This window comes from Vollenhovia emeryi, unplaced genomic scaffold, assembly GCF_000949405.1.
Source record: "Vollenhovia emeryi isolate VEMERY1.0 unplaced genomic scaffold, V.emery_V1.0 DF939131.1, whole genome shotgun sequence".
Classification (NCBI taxonomy): Eukaryota; Metazoa; Arthropoda; class Insecta; order Hymenoptera; family Formicidae; genus Vollenhovia; species Vollenhovia emeryi.
The window spans coordinates 2,760,034-2,779,543 of NW_011967235.1; the positions used below are offsets into that span (position 1 = coordinate 2,760,034).

The following is a 19,510-nucleotide window of genomic DNA, read 5'->3' on the forward strand; positions in this document are numbered from 1 at the left end:
GTAATCAAAATGAAAAAGAAGCGACAATTTTCCTTTGTGAATCAAAATTATATGATTCTTCGACGAATATATACAATAATATTATAATAAGGGAAATTAATTAATTTTTGTCAAGTTATTTAATATTGTATTTTAAATATGCTTATTTTAAATGTATACATATATGCGTGTATACATTGACGTTAATCGACAAGTCTTATTAATATTAACTAACTATGCGACATTTATTCTCATGTATTATACATACACGTCATAATAAATTCTTCCTGCTCGACTAAGAATCATTAAATACATTATTGCGTGATCTACAAAGTAAAATCTACAAAGAATCGCAAACTTATAAAGCAGTTGCAATTGGAGTAATTTTTCGGAAGTTTAAGACCTTGTCGTAAATTTTACGGCCGCCTCGTTCCCAATTATTGCTCATATAGAAACATAACTTTGCAGTTGCAGCAATTTATCACGTGCGTCACTTCTATTTCGTGTACGATCGATCTTGTCAAGTTTTGTACTCCATTTTCTCTTGCAGGGTCAAAACTTAAAGTCAGAATAGAACCGGGTAGTTGCGATACATGTGATATTTAGAGCTTTGCGTTATGACATAAAATTTCGTAATCAATATCAAAATTCCATTAATTTTACCGGAAATTAATTAAACAACATTGCATTGCGTGTTTATATCCCAAAAGTTCTAAATTGTTTATGCGTTTAAACGGCAAAAGAGACAAATGGTAATTTCCGACTGTCATAAAATAGTCAAGAGAATAATTAAACAGTGTAGGTACACAGTGTACCAAAATGTAGGCAAAAATGGTGAAGGGTTCGCATTGTATTTACATCGCAACGTATAATTTGTGAGCTTCAAAGCATTCGGGAGTACTATGTATATAATTGGCAAAGTTTCAACGATATACCGTCCGATTATTATCGGCTCAATTTCACTTCACAATGAAATTTCCGTGCTTGGATTTAACATACGTTTTGCATGTCGACGGACGCGCCGTAATCCACCAGGATCCGCACCATGTCGATGTCTCTTCTTCTAGCGGCTAAATGAAGGGCAGAGTCGCCGGCTGGCGTGGTGGCGCGGAGCTGATCGGGTGCTTGCTGCGCCAGAAGTTCCCGGCACATCGATTGATTGCCAGCCTCGACTGCTAGCAGGAGAGGTATCTTTCCTTTCTGTGACGGAAAATGAGATTTAAAAAGCATTGTAAATGATAACACGTCCTTTCTGCGATCCTTGTACCGCAGCGCTCATAGCACAAGTATAATTACGTAATATGATGAAAGAAAGAAATTGAAAATTAAAAATATAAATGTATGAGAAACCTGTTTCAACTTTTACCAACTTTAATTTACTTAGAAAAACGCGATTTATTTACTACGGATGGCGCATCGTGTGATCGTTGTTTTCAAACAATTCGAGAAAAATACTTCGCTCCATTTTATAACTCGACCGTTCACGTGAAGTATATTTTTCTACCTTCATGGATGCCCATGTCATTCATAGAAAAATTAAGAAAATAAATTTCACATTTTATAATTATTTATTACGGCAATTTATTACAGAGAAGTAACCGTAGATATATTTTATTTAGAGATACCTTTACTAATATTTCACGGAAGAAAATTTCGACAGGTATTACCGTAATACATGACACGAGAATTTTTCGTGCCTCTGCGAGGCACATCTAAATATGCATCGGCTCGATATAATATGAATCGTTATTGTTTTTTTCCACACCAGGCTGGTCTCCTTGCCGATCAGCAGCGTCGTACTATCGCGACGGGGTTGTATGACAAAGGGCGAGGGAGGAAAAAGCGTACTAGAGAAGAGTTATGGCGCCGTTCGGTACCAGGTAGCGATCTCCCGGCGCGCGGCACCTGTCACGCGAGAAACGCGGACGCGAAACGGGAACATCACGCCGCGGTTATTGCAGAAAAATCTTTATCTTCGTCTAATTTGAAGTTTCGGGGCTAACGTGAATCTACTCATGGTGTCACACGATTAAGCTCGTCCTGAATATCGAGGTGATCGACTCGACTGGCAATTTCGGATCCCTCAAACTGACACGTTTACTCGAGCTTTTATTAATCTTTTATGTAACTTTGTGAAATTGTTCCAGGGCTGCTACTTACACCGTCGACCTTTAGCCTGATGTCTCGCCCGGCAGCACCCAAGAGAGCCCGTAGAATCGACGTCGCGGTGCCCGTTTGTCTCGATGCCACCAGATGAATTGCCGTCTGTTGTCTCGGCTACGCACAATACACGAATCGATTCTAGCTCTCGCGATAATTTGTATCCATAATTGTCTCGCAATTTTAATACTAAACTCGCGACCAAGTAAAATAGAAAAATCATCTAAATGGAAATTAGCCAGAGAATGTCTGTGGCTGAGCAGAATTAAATTCTTTGCAACAATTCGAAGTAAAGCTCTGTTCGAAAGGATATCAGAGTCTCAAAATAGTGTTTTATAAATGATAAATTATGTTTTAAAATCGCTACGGTCGATCTTGTTACAGAAATAAAATTATTCATACCCCTCCAGTGGCGTAGGGATCAACGCCTCTCTTGGACAGCAATAACTTAACGACGTCCTCCCTCGAGTACATAGCAGCGATATGGAGAGCATTGTAATTGTCCTGTAGAAAACGTGTCAATGAAATGCATTTCGGACGCGCCTATCTTGAACGTGTATATATTTGAAAACCTCGGCCAATTTATCCGATAATTTTTAATTTGCAGATTATGTGGTCGCTCTCCACACTTTTTCCATTTAATCTCCACTGGATTAGCGGTGGTTAAGGGGCGTTTTATGGAAATAAATAAAACGGTAATGGAACCATGAGCCTCGTCCTGCCGCACCCGGGCAAGATTGGGCTGGCCCTTATGACGTTTCAGGTTTCAGGCTTCCGATCACGGCGTATCAACATGCTATTTGAAAATTATATTAGAATCATTGTGGGAGCGGTAGATCAATAGCAGGGAGTATGCAACGCCTTGCATGTGTTTGCGAAGTAGTGCTCTAACGTAACGCCGCTCTGGTACTTGCATGAGCAAGAGGAGTAACATCAATCATACGTAGAATGCCCAACTTCGCACCCCCTGGTGATGAATAATAATAATAATTACATCTCTTATTGACAATAATTATTTCTTCTGTTGATAAATTTCTCGCTACTAATGATACGCCTTACACAGTTTACACGATTATGAATAATGCGACCGTCATTCTTTTCCGCCGCCCTTTTTCGTCCCGACGCGTAGGACATTCAAAATCAATAAATTTTACTATAGAGCTCTTGCGGTGGCGTTCCCAATGACTTTCAGAAGGTTGCACCGAGCGCGCTACATAATTGAACCCCTGTCCGGGGTGTCAAGCGCAAAAAGCTGCTGCAGTAGAAGTCGTTGGCGGGCAGCTTTTTAACGGTTTAACGATCAAACTTTAATCTATCCTAGGAATCGGACTCCTTTTTCGTTGCGGATAGTTAGCTGACTTGGCGGCCTACTTATCCAGTTACACGGGTGCCCGTCTTTGTCCACTCGGTCAGTAAGCATGAGCCCCTTGACCTTGGCCCTCCTTCACGCAATCGCCGGCTTTCCCGACTTAGTGACTCAACTTAGCACAGATTGCGGCCTGATCATTAACTGTACACGTTTCGTGGCACGCGTCACCTTCGCGGGTGCTATTACGTGCCAGTGCCACGTAATCCCAGCACGAGAACTTATCGCAACGGCAATGAATCAAAGAATGATGAATCAAACATTTTTCTTTTAGTTTCAAACGAAATATCTCGAAAAATTCATCCGGCCGCGTCTAGTACAAGGATGTGATTTTTAACGCGATAGTGTAATTAATGTTTTCTTCAATTTTATCGAAGATGAAGAACGAGCTCGGTCTATCGAGCGATTTATCTCATTCATCGTGGAGCACTTACATTGTTTCTGGCACCCACGTCGGACCCGAGCTCAATCATCCGGTCGAGCAGCGCGCTGCGATTGTCTTTTACTGCGTACATCAATGGCGTCATCCCCGTCGTCTGCAAATAAAAAAAGATCTTAGAAACATCATAAAAACATCTTAAAAATATCTTGAGAAGTAAGTTCGTCATGCGATCTTTTTACGATCGTTCGAGCGTCCAACGTCTATCTAAAATTTTCCTATTAAAGCTTTCCGCAAATATTATAATGCATTCCGCGGCAGAAGGAATTTACTTTGTCCACGGAAACGTTACGTGCTTTCGCGATTATTTTTAAAAATCTTACTCGAGTACACATTGATTTCCTTCGTGCCAGAGATCTTTTTACGATTACTCGAGCGTCTATTAAAAATTTCCCTATCAAAGTCTCTCGCAAGTATATTCGAGAGAGGGATGTATTTTGTGCATGAAAACGTTACGTGCTTTCGCCATTATTTCTGCAAGCTCTGCCTCTTCTTCGAGGGCACGCATTGGTTTCATTCGCGCCAGAGACTCCTCGGCCTCTTCAAACTCGATTGTATGAACGAGACTAACCGTGTCCAAAACACCGGCGAGCGGCACGATGAAGCCATCGTCCCCCGCGCTCTGCACCGTCTTCTCCAGAGACTTGAGCAGCTGGTCCACGGGGGCCCACTCTCCGCGTGCCGCCAGGCCCAGCAGCCTCTGGGCCCCTTCTCTGGCGGTCGCGCCGGCGGAGCTGGGCTTACTTCCGGGCTGCGACGGTTCTCCTGCGGCCGCACCACCGCCATTGCTTCCCGTCGAGGCTGAACCACCATCGTCCTTGCCGCCCGACGGGCTGTCCTCTTTGCTGGAGGGATTCTTCTTGTCGTCCTTGCCTCCCGGTGGCTTCTTGCTGTTACTGCTCATACTATGCTACGTACGATCCCACCACGTGGAACGCGACCATGATTCGCTCGAGTGACTCGCTCTCGTTCAGAATTGCACACCGTCAATGACACACGGAACAGCGAGAAATTGTACGGCCTGGTGCGGGTGGATACCTCTCCGTTTGCCGCGACGTACACACTTGGCAGAATGGAAGATACGACGCTCACGTTTAACGGTGTTAAGCGATTTTCGGTGCTAACGAGAAGCGAGGCAGCTTTATTTTGTAGGGGAAAAAAACAATTCCTTGTAAAATCGATGTATATGTACAATAAGCACGAAGAATATGCTTCAGCTGTATCACCGGAATGATACGTTTGAAACATTCAAGACGATACTTTCATGGGAACTACAAAGTCTGACGGAAGTCACTGGAAGCGTCGTTATGTCTAATTAATCTTCTCATATGTAATATTTGTACAATATTTTGAGTGATATCGCATCACTCTTGAAATTCGGTGAATTTCGAGAGTGATTACGATTCCAAGTTTGATAAAATCTCTGAAATATCTCTACACGCGTAAATCGCGAGAGATTAATGCCTCCAACGTAACGACGCTTTCGACGCTTTCTGTTAGATTTAATTCGCGTTTCGTGTGAGAGTATCGTCTTGACACGAGCGAAAAGTCCTTGCAGTTGACGCACTGTTAATCTTGTTACTCAGCCAGTTGTGTCGAGCGAAAGTTAACGGCACCGAACAAGTGTTAACGGCACGGTCAGCCTGGCGATTCTGAAGACGGTATGCAACCCAGAGTGAGTTGAGAAGAAGAGAGAGGGTTGCTTCCCTTCGGGCCTCGTTCGCTCGGCAGGATCGACCAATCGCCGACTCGTTCTCGCGGTTCGTTAGGGTAACGTATGCACCAATACTCCCTTACCTTCGACCTGCACGGATTGTTTTTCGCACACACAGGCGCGAATCCGTGGTAGGCCGTGCTGGCCGTCGCTGGTAGCAGCTAAGGAAATCAAGCAGGAGGTGGTGGTTCAGGTGGAGGAAGGGTGAGAGTCGCAGAGGGGCTGTTATGGCTGCCGTCGACACGCGACTTCCGGACCAGCCCGGCAGGCACGCTATCCGTCTATCTTGAATCCACCGGACTCTCTGCCACGGCTCTGAATAACGTCCCTCATTCCTCTTCGCTTTCTCTCGCCCAGGACTAAAGACTCGCTCGTGCGTGGTCTCTATTTTTCGCTCTCTCGATGTGGTTTTTCTTTTACTTCCGGTAGTGGGTATACCTTCGGCGTGCAAAAAAAGTACGAGTCGTGTGATAAGAACGCGATAAATTATATTTAACACAGATGATATTAAATAACACCTCCGAGCCAATTAGCTCTGAAACATGTCAAACGTTTAACAAATGTCTTGAAATATTTTCCCAATGTTGAGCAATGTAGAAATATTAAAGAAGAAAAGTCTAAAGGGGCCCCCTTCCTCAAAGTATCATAATTATTGAGAAAAGTACTCAACCTATGTTACGAAATTAAAAATTCTCAACTTAATTCTTATTTAAATATTTACAATAAATCATATCCACTAAACATAGGTTGTAACAATTACATCCATGTGTTATGTAATTAGCTACACGTTACATCTGTGTTATAATTAACATTATCTTAAGTAGGTTATATGCAGACACACGTTTCTTATGTTGATTTACCTTTTCTTTAATTTTTTTCTACTTATGGCGATCTCTTATGACGGTCACTTTGAAAGTGAATGTAATTGAAAGACTATCCTTATTTAAAAAATGCTTAGTATAGCCAACCACACTGTAAATAGAAATACTTCAGGCTATTTAAATTTATAATTATCTCACACTGATACGACTTTATTTGAATTGTAGTTCCAAGGTGATGAAAACAGGAGTGACATCGCAGTGTGACTCGTTAGTATACATTCTCTGCTCGCACAAATAAGCACGTGGCATTAGCTCTGGATAGAAACCGAGTTGAGGTCAACTAACACGATATCAATAACGTTCGATACGAGTCGAGATGAGATACGAATAATAACATCGTTTAAAGCATCTCGTTTATTCGTATTTACATACATCCCATGCATTTCATCATCAGTACGTTACGAACGTCATACTAACGATACATGTTGACAATCATATCAGTTAAATGAAAGCGTTCCCCGCATTGCGGTGGTGCAACTCTGTTCAGTTATTTCTATTCGTGATACATTCGACGTTGAACGTACTAAATCACCGGGCAGTGTTTCGTAATTTATTCTACAATTGTATCAGCGCGCGTTCGCTTATGTGTGAGCATGTGTGTGTGTGATAGATAGGAAGAAGGGCGCCTTGATAAGATTGATAGGAAGAAGAACAAATAAGATTGATAGGAAGGAAACGATCTTGTTCGATTGTGAAGATATTAAAAGGACTATTGATATTGTATCAGTTAAAAAATTGTTCAGCTTCATATATATTTTTACCTATCTGAATACATAGATATCTTGTTTTCTTCTGTTGTCTATAAATAATCGAGGCAAAAAGTATTTTAATTTTTATTGCCGTTAAATACCACGATTATATAACCGGATGTAACATACAGCATGTTCAAAAATTCATAGTGTAAACTGGGCATACATATGTTAATTTTCTTGTTCACTTCGGTGAAAATCATAAACGTGAAGTGCGTTGAAAAATATCAACCGTTTCTAAGTTGCAAATTATATTTACTTAATCAATAAAGTATCTTTACTTTATAATTGTTCTTATTGTAAAAGCTACTTGAGATTATATAATCTCTCTCAACGCATTCGATACTTACACAATTTCAAAATAGACATATAGTATCGCAACCTGATAGTTTTCGAATTTATAAGTCAGTGTTTGTTACGTTTCCTACATTCATAAATTAGATACTTGTTCTTTTGTAAATGCTTTTATGGTGAATAAGAAAATTTTATAATGCATTTTTCTAAAAGATTTGTAAAAATATCTGAGGTATCAATAATTCTTAATTAAATTTAAAAAAACATTTTTTTAAGTCGCAAAATGGTCATTTTGAAATACTTTGAATGCACTTAATATTACTTGTTGCAATGTATATCTATTTTATAACTACATGTAAAAGAAATTATTATGATATGAATGACAGATAATATCGTACCGGACACGATAAGAATTTTGTTTCTACTAGAGTCTGCTTCGATACAAAGTTTAGTGAGTGTATCGCCTGCTCACACGACACAAGTCTGGCCGGTTATTTTTTTCTTAGAATGATGCTTTCTTCATTTAAGTCAGTTTCGCGATATATCGCGTACGGAATTTTAAATCATCAAAACCACTCGCGATGTTTCTCTGTGCTTCATCATAATTTTAAAGGTGAGTAAAGCAAAATCATATAATAATATAAATTATAAACTTGGAGATCTAGTATCGATGTATGATAAGTTCGAATGTGTTATAACATTCTCTTAGGCCGGATCTTCTCGCGATATTCATAGTCCGTTTTTCTTTCACGATTATCTCAAGTAATGTATTAAGAGGCTAATACAGGACTCCGTAGCCGGTATTCATAATCAGATCTTATATTCAAGAAACCATCTTATGTTTCTACAATATTGCACTGCAATAATCTTGCAACGTTACTGTAACGTAGTTGCAAATTTCTGTGCTGTATGGGTGTAAGTGTATATGTTCGTAAAGTTACTCTTAAAAACCTAAACTTTTTTTAATATCCTGTATAGCATCTCAAGATAACAAATGATATCTAAATAACATTTCTAATAAGACGATTAAAATGTCATTTTGCTATTTTGCATGTGATATAGTGCAACAATGTTATGTCAGTAATATTTCTGTAATATTTTATTACAATATGCAATATTTCCAATATTGCAATATTGTTGTGATATTGCTGCAATATTACGTGCTATGTGGGTTCTTTCTCTACTGTTTACTTTTATTCATTTCAGTTTTAATTATTATCTTTCATCTTTATTCGTTCTTACTCAATTAGGATAGAATGAAAAGAAAAGAGTAGGAAATAAGGAAGAAAATTTTGGGCTAAGAGGAAAAGGGACAAGGACGGAAGAAAGACGAGGAGATAAAAGTAGAGACGGGAAAGAATGTTAGGAAAAACAGGAAATAGGGATAAAGAGATAATAGGATTATTAGGTGTGGATAGTAACATGACAAACAGTATTGAAGATATAAACGTTACATTTTGAGATTGTAAACCAAGTTTCAGTATTAGTTCCAAAATAAAATAAAATAATTATCAAGAAGAGAGAAAATGAGTGTGCATAAGAGAGAGTGTATATGTATGTAAGAAGAAAAGGATAATGCTAAATGGCACGCGCGTAGCGCGCGTAAAGTAGTGTTCTAGTTTTGATAAGAATGCAAGTACGAAAGTAGACATCCAGATAACGATTTGAAACGCAGAACGCCAAATCATCCTCAAGCGATATGTGCGGTTTAGCTAATTAGACATTGAAAAGAATCTAAAGTATATTACCAGAAACGATATTTAACCATTGATATTATTCGACGTCGAAAAGAGGTGTTCCTTGTGACTAAATTTACGCGATTTTGACCAGAATTTTGGACATAATTTCGACGTCAAAATGACGTTTTTTCGACCTTATATTTTCTATTTAAATATAAGGAAAGATGGAACATTTCATTGACTACGGAGTACCTAAAGATAATCTTAAGACGATTATAAATATAAGATCTGACTATGAATACCGTCCCGTAATAGGTTTACAACACATTAAGACCATGCTTAAGATGGTCTTAATGTGTTGTTAAATATTATATAAGAATGAACTATGAACTCTCTAAGAGTTAATAAGTCTTAAAGACTTCTTTAAGATGTCTTTAAGATATCTTTTAGACGTGTATGTCTAAAAGATGTCTAAAAGACATGTTAAAGACGTCTTAAAGATGTCTTTTAGACATGCATGTTATCTGGGCTAATTATATTATTAGACTGAAGGACGCTGAGTAGATAGTTTCCATATCTGAACTCTTTTTTTAATCTGCGTTAGTGATAATTTTCTATATCGGTATTAGTATAATTAGAGTTGGCAATTGTAAAAAAATTCAAATTACCTCTCTCAGAGATTCGAATAATGATATTATTTTTTCGTCACATTGATAAATTGCCATTAACGTTTTATTAACGTCATTTTAACAGTCCTTCGATATGGGTGTAGTTATAATAATAATTAAAACGCTATGGAATTGATTTCCAATTAAAATACATGGGCGAAACTCGATCGGTAAAGCACTTTGTGCTTCCGTGTTCATATTGCAAATGAATTGTTGCAGGGCGACGTCAGCTTCGAAGATCAAACATTCAAGCGAGGGCCAATTTTTCTCATGCAGTCAGAGCTGCTCATATGTATAATCCCGGCGAATTTCCTTTAATAGAAAAAACTATCGGACAGTTATTAAGCGAGGCAGTTGCAACATGGCCCGAACGGACTTGCGTTGTTTCGATGTCTCAAAATATACGTTTGACGTTCACCCAGCTTCTTCGGCGGGTGGACTCGTTGGCCGCGGGTTTGAAGAAGCTAGGCCTGCGAAAGGGCGACCGGCTGGGCCTGTGGGCACCGAATGACCTAGAATGGTTCATAACTTTCCTGAGTGCGTCGAGGATAGGAGTGATTGTCGTTGCAATTAACCCCGCTTATCAGCAAAACGAATTAGTATATTGTTTGCAAAAAGTTGGCGTGAAGACGATTGTTTCGCCCCACACGTTCAAAACGCAGAATTATCCGAAGATGTTGCTCGCCGCCAAGGAAGTATGCCCTACTTTGGAAGATATTATCATTTATTCGCCCGAACATGTGACGTAAGAAACTTCAATTAACGTTATCATAGAGTGTCACTTATCGTACGTTATAAGAATCTGTAATGTATATAGCGCAAAACACTTTAAAGTCAATGTTATCATATCTTTAAATTGGCGGTTTCTGTTAAGAAGTAATTTCACATTTTTATGAGAAGCAATTACATTTTTTTTTAAATAAAAATGTCACTTCCTGCCTTCGTTAATAGCCGTTTTTTAAAAAGTCGCTAATTAAAAATCGCTAATAAAGCATCCGAATGGCGCGATTATTGCTTTTGGTATAATTACGTTTTTTTCCTCTGTCAAATGATTGTTGACTCGAGCGAGCGCTCACGATCTTTCGTGAGCTTGTAGTATGTATATTCACACACTAGAACGCGATTGCTTCACTGATCCGTGAATATCGCGTGAGTCCTCGCACTTTGACTGACAGAAATCCTTTGCTCGATTTTACGAAATGGATTAAGAACACGTGATTATTGTATCAAAACGTCTCGTGCGCTCGTATTTTTGTGAATGTCATTTTCTATACAACCTACAATGTCCATTAGATTCTAAACATTCGTCCGTGTTGATTCTTTTTTTGTTTAAACTTACAAGAAAATCTTTGAACTTTGAGGATAAGTTCTTTTTGTTACATTAAAAAAACTTAAGCACATAAAATGAAAGAAAAAGTTTAGCTGCATTTAATCTATGTGCGTAATAATTATAGTGCGATACTTTCAAGATACATCTTAATATTTCTATAGAAAATTATACCGTGCATATATAAATCTTGTTACAGTAGATAGATATCAAATATCACAATAATTTGAATATATTTCTTGGTAAATGGCCAAAGGTATTATATAAGGTATAAGTTCTGTTTCATGACATGAATATAGCGTATCGATCTGAGGTCGGAAAGAAAACGAAGATGGAACGATTTGAAATACTGAGAAGGGTGACGGTGTTTAAAACGAAACAGTCTCGAAGGGAACGTTCAGCCAGCAATCTCTTCGAGTACCGTTTCCTTTTGTTAAATTATTTTTTCGTCGTGCGTTCGCCGCATTTATCGGCGATTGCACTTCGTGAACGTGGGATCCCGCGTATCGCGTGCTTCCTCTTGGCGTAGCGCTACAGTACTCCAACTTTTACCGATCAACCCGAACTGATTAATAACCGTGCCGTACGGAAGAATCATGTTGCAATTAGGTTAATAGCTTCGCCGAAGGTCTATCCGTTCGCGCTCGCAAACATCCGTGTCATTGAGAATACGTGAGCGATATTAGCACGTTTAATTTATAGCGGTACACGTCGTTTCGCCGATGTCGAAGTTTCGGCAACAAAAGAGGAAGTGGATGCGATCGCCGCCGAGCAGGACAAGATATCATGCGATGACGGATGCAGCATACAGTTCACGTCCGGTTCCACCGGCAGGTCCAAAGCCACGCTCCTCTCGCATAAGGGTCTCGTAAACAACAGCAAAGAGGTAAACAGAAAGAAGTAGATATTCGATAATTGCAGTATAACTCGTTCTGTTCTAATTATTAATTAAATAGTCAATAAATTTCTTATAGTAACTCTCTAAAGTGATTGCCTCTAACAATCTAAAGTGATTTTTTAACTAACGAAATTTCTTTACACTTGGACGCCTGGTCTAACTTGAGTGTGTTACAATTGCCGTGTTGAATATTAAGCTAAGGAAAGAATCGTTTTATTTCTTTGCTGATAGGCTGCGCGAAGAGCAAAGATAACTATCGAAAACAAGGTATGCCTAAACATGCCTCTCTTTCACGCGTTTGGCATGGTAATGGGCCAGTTGCTCGTCCTTCACACGGGAAGCACCATCGTCATGGAAGAACGCTCTTTCGATCCAGTAAAAACCTTGGAGGCGATAGCGCAAGAAAAGTGCGCCATAACATACGGAACGCCAACTATGTGGGTAAGCAAGGACGAGGCAGATGCATGCTAGATTATTCGAAAAATTTCCGGTTGACGTAGTCAGGCTGCGCTAAGATATTCGCCGCCGGTACTGAAAGTCCATAGTGTACGTGACGTAAATTATAGATGTTCTCAGTACTGGCACTGGCAATGAATGTCGGAGCGCAGCCTTGCAAGTGACTTACTTAACGATAAGATACCGTTATTGAGATTGCACAATTAATGTATTTGAATACGATAAACACTTCTGACGGTGTGCTATTGGCTAATTGTTAATAGCATCGCAAGTTAACCGGGAGTAGAAGTACTTATGCGATAAATAATCGCCGGTCATGCTTGCTGAGCGAAATCTCAATCCGATAAAACTTGTATGATTCATGAATAAATCCCGCAAAATCTTGTTATATTAGTCTTACAAAGTGGCTCCTCCTTTTTGTACAATTTTCGATACACCCATTTTATACTGATAACAAGTAAAGTTATCTCTTTATATTTTATCTTTATTAACTTTCATTATCTTTATTATTACATTTACGATAAAAAAACCCGTATCGTAAAATTTAAATCTTATTTTTCATTATCTCAGTCGTTATTTAATAAAACAGTCATTTACCTGTATAAAATGTTTATCTTACAGATTCTAGTAATTCATGATAAAATTTACTAAAAGATCATTTTCCATGTAGAAAAGTGAGTAAAAATATACAACATTCTTTCTTCGATTGGCTGTACCTATAGCTTTTTAGAAAAAAATAATTTTAAATTTTGCAATAAGCTTGACTAGTAATTTGACTTGAGTTAATTCGAGTGAATTGTACCGCTTTAGCGTCAGCAGCATACCCAATGTATTTGCAATCACTGTATCTTATTGATAAAGACGTCGATTAAAATGATGATACGTGCCAGTAACGTCATAATTGATTTATATATCAAGGTTTTATGATACGTGATCATTACGCGAGGTATTGAGATTGTTGTTGCTAATCATGTTAACCGATCTCTTGAAGTAGTGAGCAATCGCAAACACTTTGATATGCTTCCGATGTTAGAACTTAACGACGGCAATGTTTCAGCTAATTGTTATGAGAAACTCTATCCACGTTTATGCACGTTCAATATTTTATAGGCACATAAACACGCTATTTTCATACTTAAAACTATTTTTCTAAAAAAAAAAGAAGTGCGACAAACAAGAGGTAAATTCTTGCTTTACTTGTTCAGTCACCGATCGCTACAAATTCTATGTAACGGCACCTAAAAAATTTTCTTCTTTAGCTGTGCCAGTCTCCATTTTTTCAGAAATTTATATCCGAGTTTCATTCATGTGTGATTTCACTAGGCGCACTTGATCGAGGCACAGCAACGATTACAGCTACCGACGGACAGCCTTCAGGCCGGAGTTACCGGTGGTGCACCCGCATCTTCTGAACTCTTTAAGCGAATTCGAGGCTTGCTGGGCTTCAATGATATGATGGTAAATTCAATCGAAGCCACGGCTCTTTAGCTTTTCAGCTTCAGCAATTATTTATCACAATCGCGATGATTGAACGGCGTTGTTATTTTAGAAGATAATTGTAATAATTGTATTATGTGTGCGTATGTGTGTGTGTGTGTGTATTTATTTAAATATTAAAATAAATTTCTGTGGTGAGATAAATTTTCAATTACAGAGCATATATGGCCTCACGGAAACAACAGCTATAGCATTTCAATCGATGCGTGGAGAGGATCGGCATCTTACGGAGAGCACTGTGGGTCATTTGTCGAATCACGCTGAAGCAATGGTAAGCGTGAAATACGCATCAATTCTGTATTCTGGGAAATGGCTTCTTCGAGTTGCGATTTTCAAAGTTTTGTTATATATTTTTTGACTTATATGTGTATCTTTGCTGACTAGATCGTCAATCAAAACGGTTTGCCCGTCCCTTTTGGACAACCTGGCGAACTTTGGGTTCGCGCGTACTGCAATATGTTGCGCTACTGGGACGACGAAGAAAATACGAAGAAGACTTTGACTGAGGACGGCTGGTTGAAAACGGGCGATCAATTTGTCTTGCAGGATAACGGATACGCTACTATAGTCGGAAGGCTCAAAGATATGCTTATTCGGGGAGGAGAAAATATTTTCCCTAAGGTGAGTTCGGTATAGGACTTGCATTATTCGCTCACTGTGCAATGTACTTTATTTGTCGTTTTGCATAGGAGGAAGACTCGATTAAAAATACTACAATATTTAGACAACGCGTTGTTATAGATTATCTCTTAAAGAATGGCAGTATCTAAATTTGTTAAAAGGGGATTTGTTCCAAATAACTTGCACGTGTAAGCTTGACTTTACTTTATCGAAACAGAACGAATGAAAAAGCATATGAATAATGTTTCAAGATTGAATTTCATTCAATTTCACAATTTCATGAGTTCACTCCCTTCGTATTGTATTGCAGGAAATCGAGGATTTCCTGATGACTCACCCTAAAGTGATGCAGGCGCAAATTATAGGGGCGTATGATGAGGTCTACGGGGAAGAGGTGTGTGCATGTATTCAACTTCGCGAAGGTGCGACGATGACGAAGAACGAGCTGACGGACTATTGTAAAGGCAAAATATCGCACTTTAAAATACCGCGTTACGTAGAGTTCGTTGACGAATATCCGAAGACAACCACAGGAAAAATTCAAAAATTCCGTCTGAGGGAACAATTGGAAGATAGTGGTGTGATACCAGAGAGACCGAAACATTCATAATTATCGTAGACAATAGTAATGAATTTTGAGGATAATCTATAATAATACGAGAGAATTAGAAACTTAACGACGATATTGTATTGTACTTGTAAGGAAACAATTAACAGAACTCGGAATTACATGTAATAATGTGCCAATGAATCCGTTTTCAACGTTGTGTTTTAATCTTCTGCGGTTGCATTGGAATGTACGCCACAATTATTTTGTCAGAATAATATAAAAAATTCAAGTAGTTATGTTCTGAACTTTAATAACACCCCTTCATCTTAACACATTATTTTATAAAAAGATTATAATTAATTATATATATTATGCAAACAATGAGTAATCTACGTATCACCGAACATTCTGACAATATTTTGTCAGAAATATCGAAATATTATGTTTTGCTTGCAATTTTGCTTTCAGTTTTCTGAACTTTTAATTTGGGCAGAATTTTTAGGACGCTACATAAAATTAACAATTTGAAGATTTTAATTTTATACTTAACAAAGTAATAAACGTGCCTATTGTGTGGACATTTTAAGCGTGAACTAATAAACTTGTAAACATCAATCGTACAACAATTATATAATATCATAATTTCTCACTGAACGGTATAAATGTAATGTAACACGTGTTGTATATGATATAATTAGATATTGTTGAATACGAAATTATAATATTGATGTAACTGTTAGTGTTTACTGAGATATTACTTTTCGTTGTTTAACAGCCCAACATACATAACGTTTCTATATTAACATCAGATCTATACTAGATCTTTCACATCACAGTTAATAAATAACTTAACTGAAATGCATCTAATCCAATTTAAACTATTTTTTATTTTTACAGAACTGTTTGCAAAAACACAGTTTAAAGAAGCCACCCGAGTAAATCGGTCAATTCCCATAAAATGATAATTTACATTAGTTCTATTAGCTAAAAATATAAAAAAGTCCGTCTGAACATAATGTAAACAATGTAGCTAACGTTGTAGGAAAGTCCCTGCTATATGGGAGACTGGTTGACAGAATTCCGGCTACAATTGTTATTCAAAATAAATAAACGACACTGCTTATTAAACTACAGACTAGTGGCTCTGGTCCATCAAGCCGGATTATTGAAAAATTGATTTTTCGAGTTTTGCGACAAGTTCGAACTAAAAAATTTCACGTAAAAACTGAAACTTTTTAACGGTAAAAAAAACGAATACAGTTAAAAACAACGCCCCGGTGGATGATAGGAAATTTCATTACGAGTAGATTGCGCTTTGTTTGAAGTAAATCGGTTGATTTTTGAATGCTAGTGGCTGTCAACCAAGTCAAAAAACACGGTTCCGAGAAAAACTTTGTATAAAGTTTGAAATAATGCTGCAGAGTGCTGCACCGCGCTCAGGCAAAAAAATTCTAGCGCCGTAAATATTAAGAATTCTGACTTCAGGCATTAAAAATATCATTTTTTATACTTCAAACTTCACTTTTAAAAAATATTAAAAATGCATTTTAATAGTATAACTTAATAGTATAACCCCCCCTCCTCCATAAGCGTTTATGGATCGTTTTCTGCCGTCAGTCTCGCCGCAATATTCTGCCGCCACTTACGTCCGCTCCGTCGGTAAAACTGCGGCCTTGATGTATTCATAGTCGCGGACGTCGCGGACGTACGCGGTGCGTTGCCGGGATTTTAAGAGCAAACAGCTCCGGTTTTCTCTCCGACACAGTCGCGACACCCTCGGAGTCGGAGGATCCTCGGCGAGGATAATGGCCGAGTATCTGGCGTCAATTTTCGGCACCGAGAAGGACAAGTAAGCGCCGGATTCACGTTTCACGCCGTTCCCTCACACGAGATAGGTTATGTATACGTCATTCGTTTTACTTCCAGAGTCAATTGCTCCTTTTATTTCAAGATAGGCGCCTGCCGGCACGGGGACCGATGCTCGCGAATTCACAACAAGCCGACCTTTAGTCAGGTAAGACACGCGCACCATAATTTGCATACCGCAAATATATATATATATTCGTAATGCTATTTATATCTTCTCGGCGTATTTGGAAATTGTACACTTTTCCACGCGGTTGCACATGTTTTCCTGACTGTGGTGACCGACTTTTTTAACATTTTATTAAAAATTTACACGTATATGTTTTAACACTCACGCGTTGGGATTTTAACACAAATCGACTACGGTTTACACGGAGTCGAAAAATAAACCAGTGCCTCAGAGGTAAACAATGTTGAGTCACATTTTGTGCAACAAACGAGATTTTTATGTTTGTCGAATATGATTTTTAAAAAATAGAAAAATCTCGTTTCTGCAAACAAAAATGCGACACTGTTCGCCTCTGAAGTAGAACTAAGCCTGTCATTGCGCGATGTACCGTTCACGCAAGTCTGTGTTCCTCAGACGTGCCTACTGCAGAATCTTTACGTAAACCCACAGAATTCCGCGAAAAGCGCAGATGGATCTCACTGTAAGTACACACGCTGTAACGAGCCCTAATGATAAGAGCATTATATGGTTTATAATAAGAGTACCGTACACGATGAGCGTAACGCAGTTAGGAAACGTGTATATGTATTTCACGACAGTGGTTGCGAACGTATCCGACGAGGAGATGCAGGAGCACTATGACAATTTTTTCGAGGACGTTTTCATCGAGTGCGAGGACAAGTACGGCGAGATCGAGGAGATGAACGTGTGCGACAATCTCGGCGATCACCTGGTCGGGAACGTGTACATTAAGTTCCGCCGTGAGGAGGACGCGGAGAGGGCGGTCAACGACCTGAACAATCGTTGGTTCGGCGGCAGGCCGGTTTACGCCGAGCTCTCGCCCGTCACCGACTTCCGCGAGGCATGCTGTCGCCAGTACGAAATGGGGTAATTGTCAGCCTAGCCGTGCATTAAGCAAAGCGTTTATGTAAAATAAGGCACGAAAATGTATACGCCGAAATTGTGTGCGTTTAGCGAGTGCACGCGCTCTGGATTTTGTAACTTCATGCACTTGAAGCCCATATCCCGGGAGCTCCGCCGGTACTTGTACAGCCGCAAGAAGGGCAAGGGCCGCTCGAGATCGCGATCGAGATCGCGGGGTCGCGACCGCAAGAGGAGGTCCCGGTCCCGGGACAAAAGGTCCAGGTCTAAAGACCGGCGCAAGGGAAGAGACGAGAAGGGCAGAGACGGCCGATCCGGCCGCTACTAATCAAGTTTGGTTCATACGCTTAGATTTAGTTTCTCGCTAATGTATCTCGGTCTTGTTTCATTTGCCACATTTCACTGCATTGCATTAAATTATTCCTTCATTATCAAACGAATAATAGAGCGAAAGTCCCTATCAAAGATTTTCTGTTCAATTGATTTTCCCCCCCTCTCCCCCGACGCTTTATTTTTCTCAAGTAATGAATTACTGCATCGCAAGTTCTGTAATAACAGTACAGGCGGCAGCACCAATCACTGATATCTAAAAAAAATTCGGTATTGTATTTTTGCAAGGTGTATTTTTTGTGTGCATCTCTATTATGTAAGATAGATAATGTATACTCGACTTTTTAGTTTTTACATTAAAATATCGAGAAAAAGTATTTTATCGGTGTTTTGATTTGCCTTTCCTACCTACGAAGTGAATATTAAAGATAGTAAAGCCTAAATATACAGATTTATTATAAATAACTAATTACGCAATTTATATATGCGTATTCACACTTTTGCTTATTTTAAAAAAATGAGTAAATAAAGTTTTTAAAATCTTGATACATTTGTTAATGACATAGTTGAACATGTTTTATTTTAGTGATATTTTGAAGACGCAACGTTTATTTGCAAAATTAAAAACAGCGATACTTTTATATAAAGTTTACGGAGAGATTCTTTTCCTATCGAATTTTCTTCTTCAACATTTCCTACTAGAAACTTGTACATTTGCCACAAGATGTCACTTGTAGTATCGTGTATCGCGGTAAGTTTTATTACATTTGTAGTTGCTATTGTCACTACATAAAAAAATTATCTCAGGCATGAACTATTACTTGAGAAACAGCATTGGTTTACAAACGTGAATTCGTTAAAAAACGGTAATAATTCATATAAATTGTAAGATGCATAAAACTGTTCTCACATGAAAAAAAAGATATAGATTTTTAAGAAGCGTATCATAAAGTTATACCGTATTTAGTTCGGCCGTAATAAAAAT

The 19,510-nt window shown here is 38.6% G+C and overlaps 3 protein-coding genes across 5 annotated transcripts in view; 2 read left to right on the top strand and 1 right to left on the bottom strand.

The window, feature by feature from the left end:
- LOC105568197 (serine/threonine-protein phosphatase 6 regulatory ankyrin repeat subunit A-like) overlaps window positions 1-4,848 on the bottom strand; it is a 15,626-nt gene extending 10,778 nt beyond the window's left edge. Inside the window, exons 1-5 of the mRNA XM_012023660.1 lie at window positions 4,516-4,848; window positions 3,940-4,041; window positions 2,542-2,643; window positions 2,140-2,256; window positions 979-1,179 (exon numbers count right to left, since the gene is read on the bottom strand). Of these exons, the coding sequence (XP_011879050.1) occupies window positions 979-1,179; window positions 2,140-2,256; window positions 2,542-2,643; window positions 3,940-4,041; window positions 4,516-4,848 (855 nt within the window). The remainder of the gene's footprint in view (window positions 1-978; window positions 1,180-2,139; window positions 2,257-2,541; window positions 2,644-3,939; window positions 4,042-4,515) is intronic.
- A 2,092-nt stretch (window positions 4,849-6,940) lies between these two features.
- LOC105568201 (acyl-CoA synthetase family member 2, mitochondrial) lies at window positions 6,941-15,574 on the top strand. 2 transcript variants are annotated; one of them, XM_012023667.1, is made up of 8 exons: window positions 6,941-8,195; window positions 10,149-10,674; window positions 11,959-12,142; window positions 12,386-12,595; window positions 13,934-14,068; window positions 14,265-14,378; window positions 14,492-14,728; window positions 15,039-15,574. In XM_012023667.1, the coding sequence occupies exons 1-8, from the start codon at window positions 8,090-8,092 to the stop codon at window positions 15,336-15,338; spliced, it is 1,812 nt and encodes a 603-aa protein (XP_011879057.1). In that variant the 5' UTR covers window positions 6,941-8,089; the 3' UTR covers window positions 15,339-15,574. The 2 variants fall into 2 exon arrangements, with proteins under 2 accessions (XP_011879057.1, XP_011879058.1); XM_012023668.1 differs by having other exon boundaries at window positions 6,946-7,126; window positions 10,251-10,674.
- A 1,369-nt stretch (window positions 15,575-16,943) lies between these two features.
- Window positions 16,944-18,902, top strand: LOC105568202 (splicing factor U2af 38 kDa subunit-like). Of its 2 annotated transcripts, none has more exons than XM_012023669.1 (5): window positions 16,944-17,127; window positions 17,205-17,292; window positions 17,728-17,794; window positions 17,913-18,201; window positions 18,289-18,902. In XM_012023669.1, exons 1-5 carry the CDS (start codon window positions 17,084-17,086, stop codon window positions 18,521-18,523), a joined length of 723 nt encoding a protein of 240 aa, XP_011879059.1. In that variant the 5' UTR covers window positions 16,944-17,083; the 3' UTR covers window positions 18,524-18,902. The 2 variants fall into 2 exon arrangements, with proteins under 2 accessions (XP_011879059.1, XP_011879060.1); XM_012023670.1 differs by having other exon boundaries at window positions 17,764-17,794.
- Window positions 18,903-19,510: the final 608 nt, after the last annotated feature.

Excerpts from the sequence above, each read along its gene's own strand:
- LOC105568202 (XM_012023669.1), top strand. The coding sequence starts at position 17,084 with ATGGCCGAGTATCTGGCGTCAATTTTCGGCACCGAGAAGGACAA. Across the intron at positions 17,795-17,912 it reads AAGCGCAGATGGATCTCACT|TGGTTGCGAACGTATCCGAC; the intron begins GTAAGTACACAC and ends ATTTCACGACAG. Across the intron at positions 18,202-18,288 it reads TGTCGCCAGTACGAAATGGG|CGAGTGCACGCGCTCTGGAT; the intron begins GTAATTGTCAGC and ends GTGTGCGTTTAG.
- LOC105568201 (XM_012023667.1), top strand. The coding sequence starts at position 8,090 with ATGATGCTTTCTTCATTTAAGTCAGTTTCGCGATATATCGCGTACGGA. Across the intron at positions 10,675-11,958 it reads TATTCGCCCGAACATGTGAC|CGGTACACGTCGTTTCGCCG; the intron begins GTAAGAAACTTC and ends TTTAATTTATAG. Across the intron at positions 14,729-15,038 it reads GAGAAAATATTTTCCCTAAG|GAAATCGAGGATTTCCTGAT; the intron begins GTGAGTTCGGTA and ends ATTGTATTGCAG.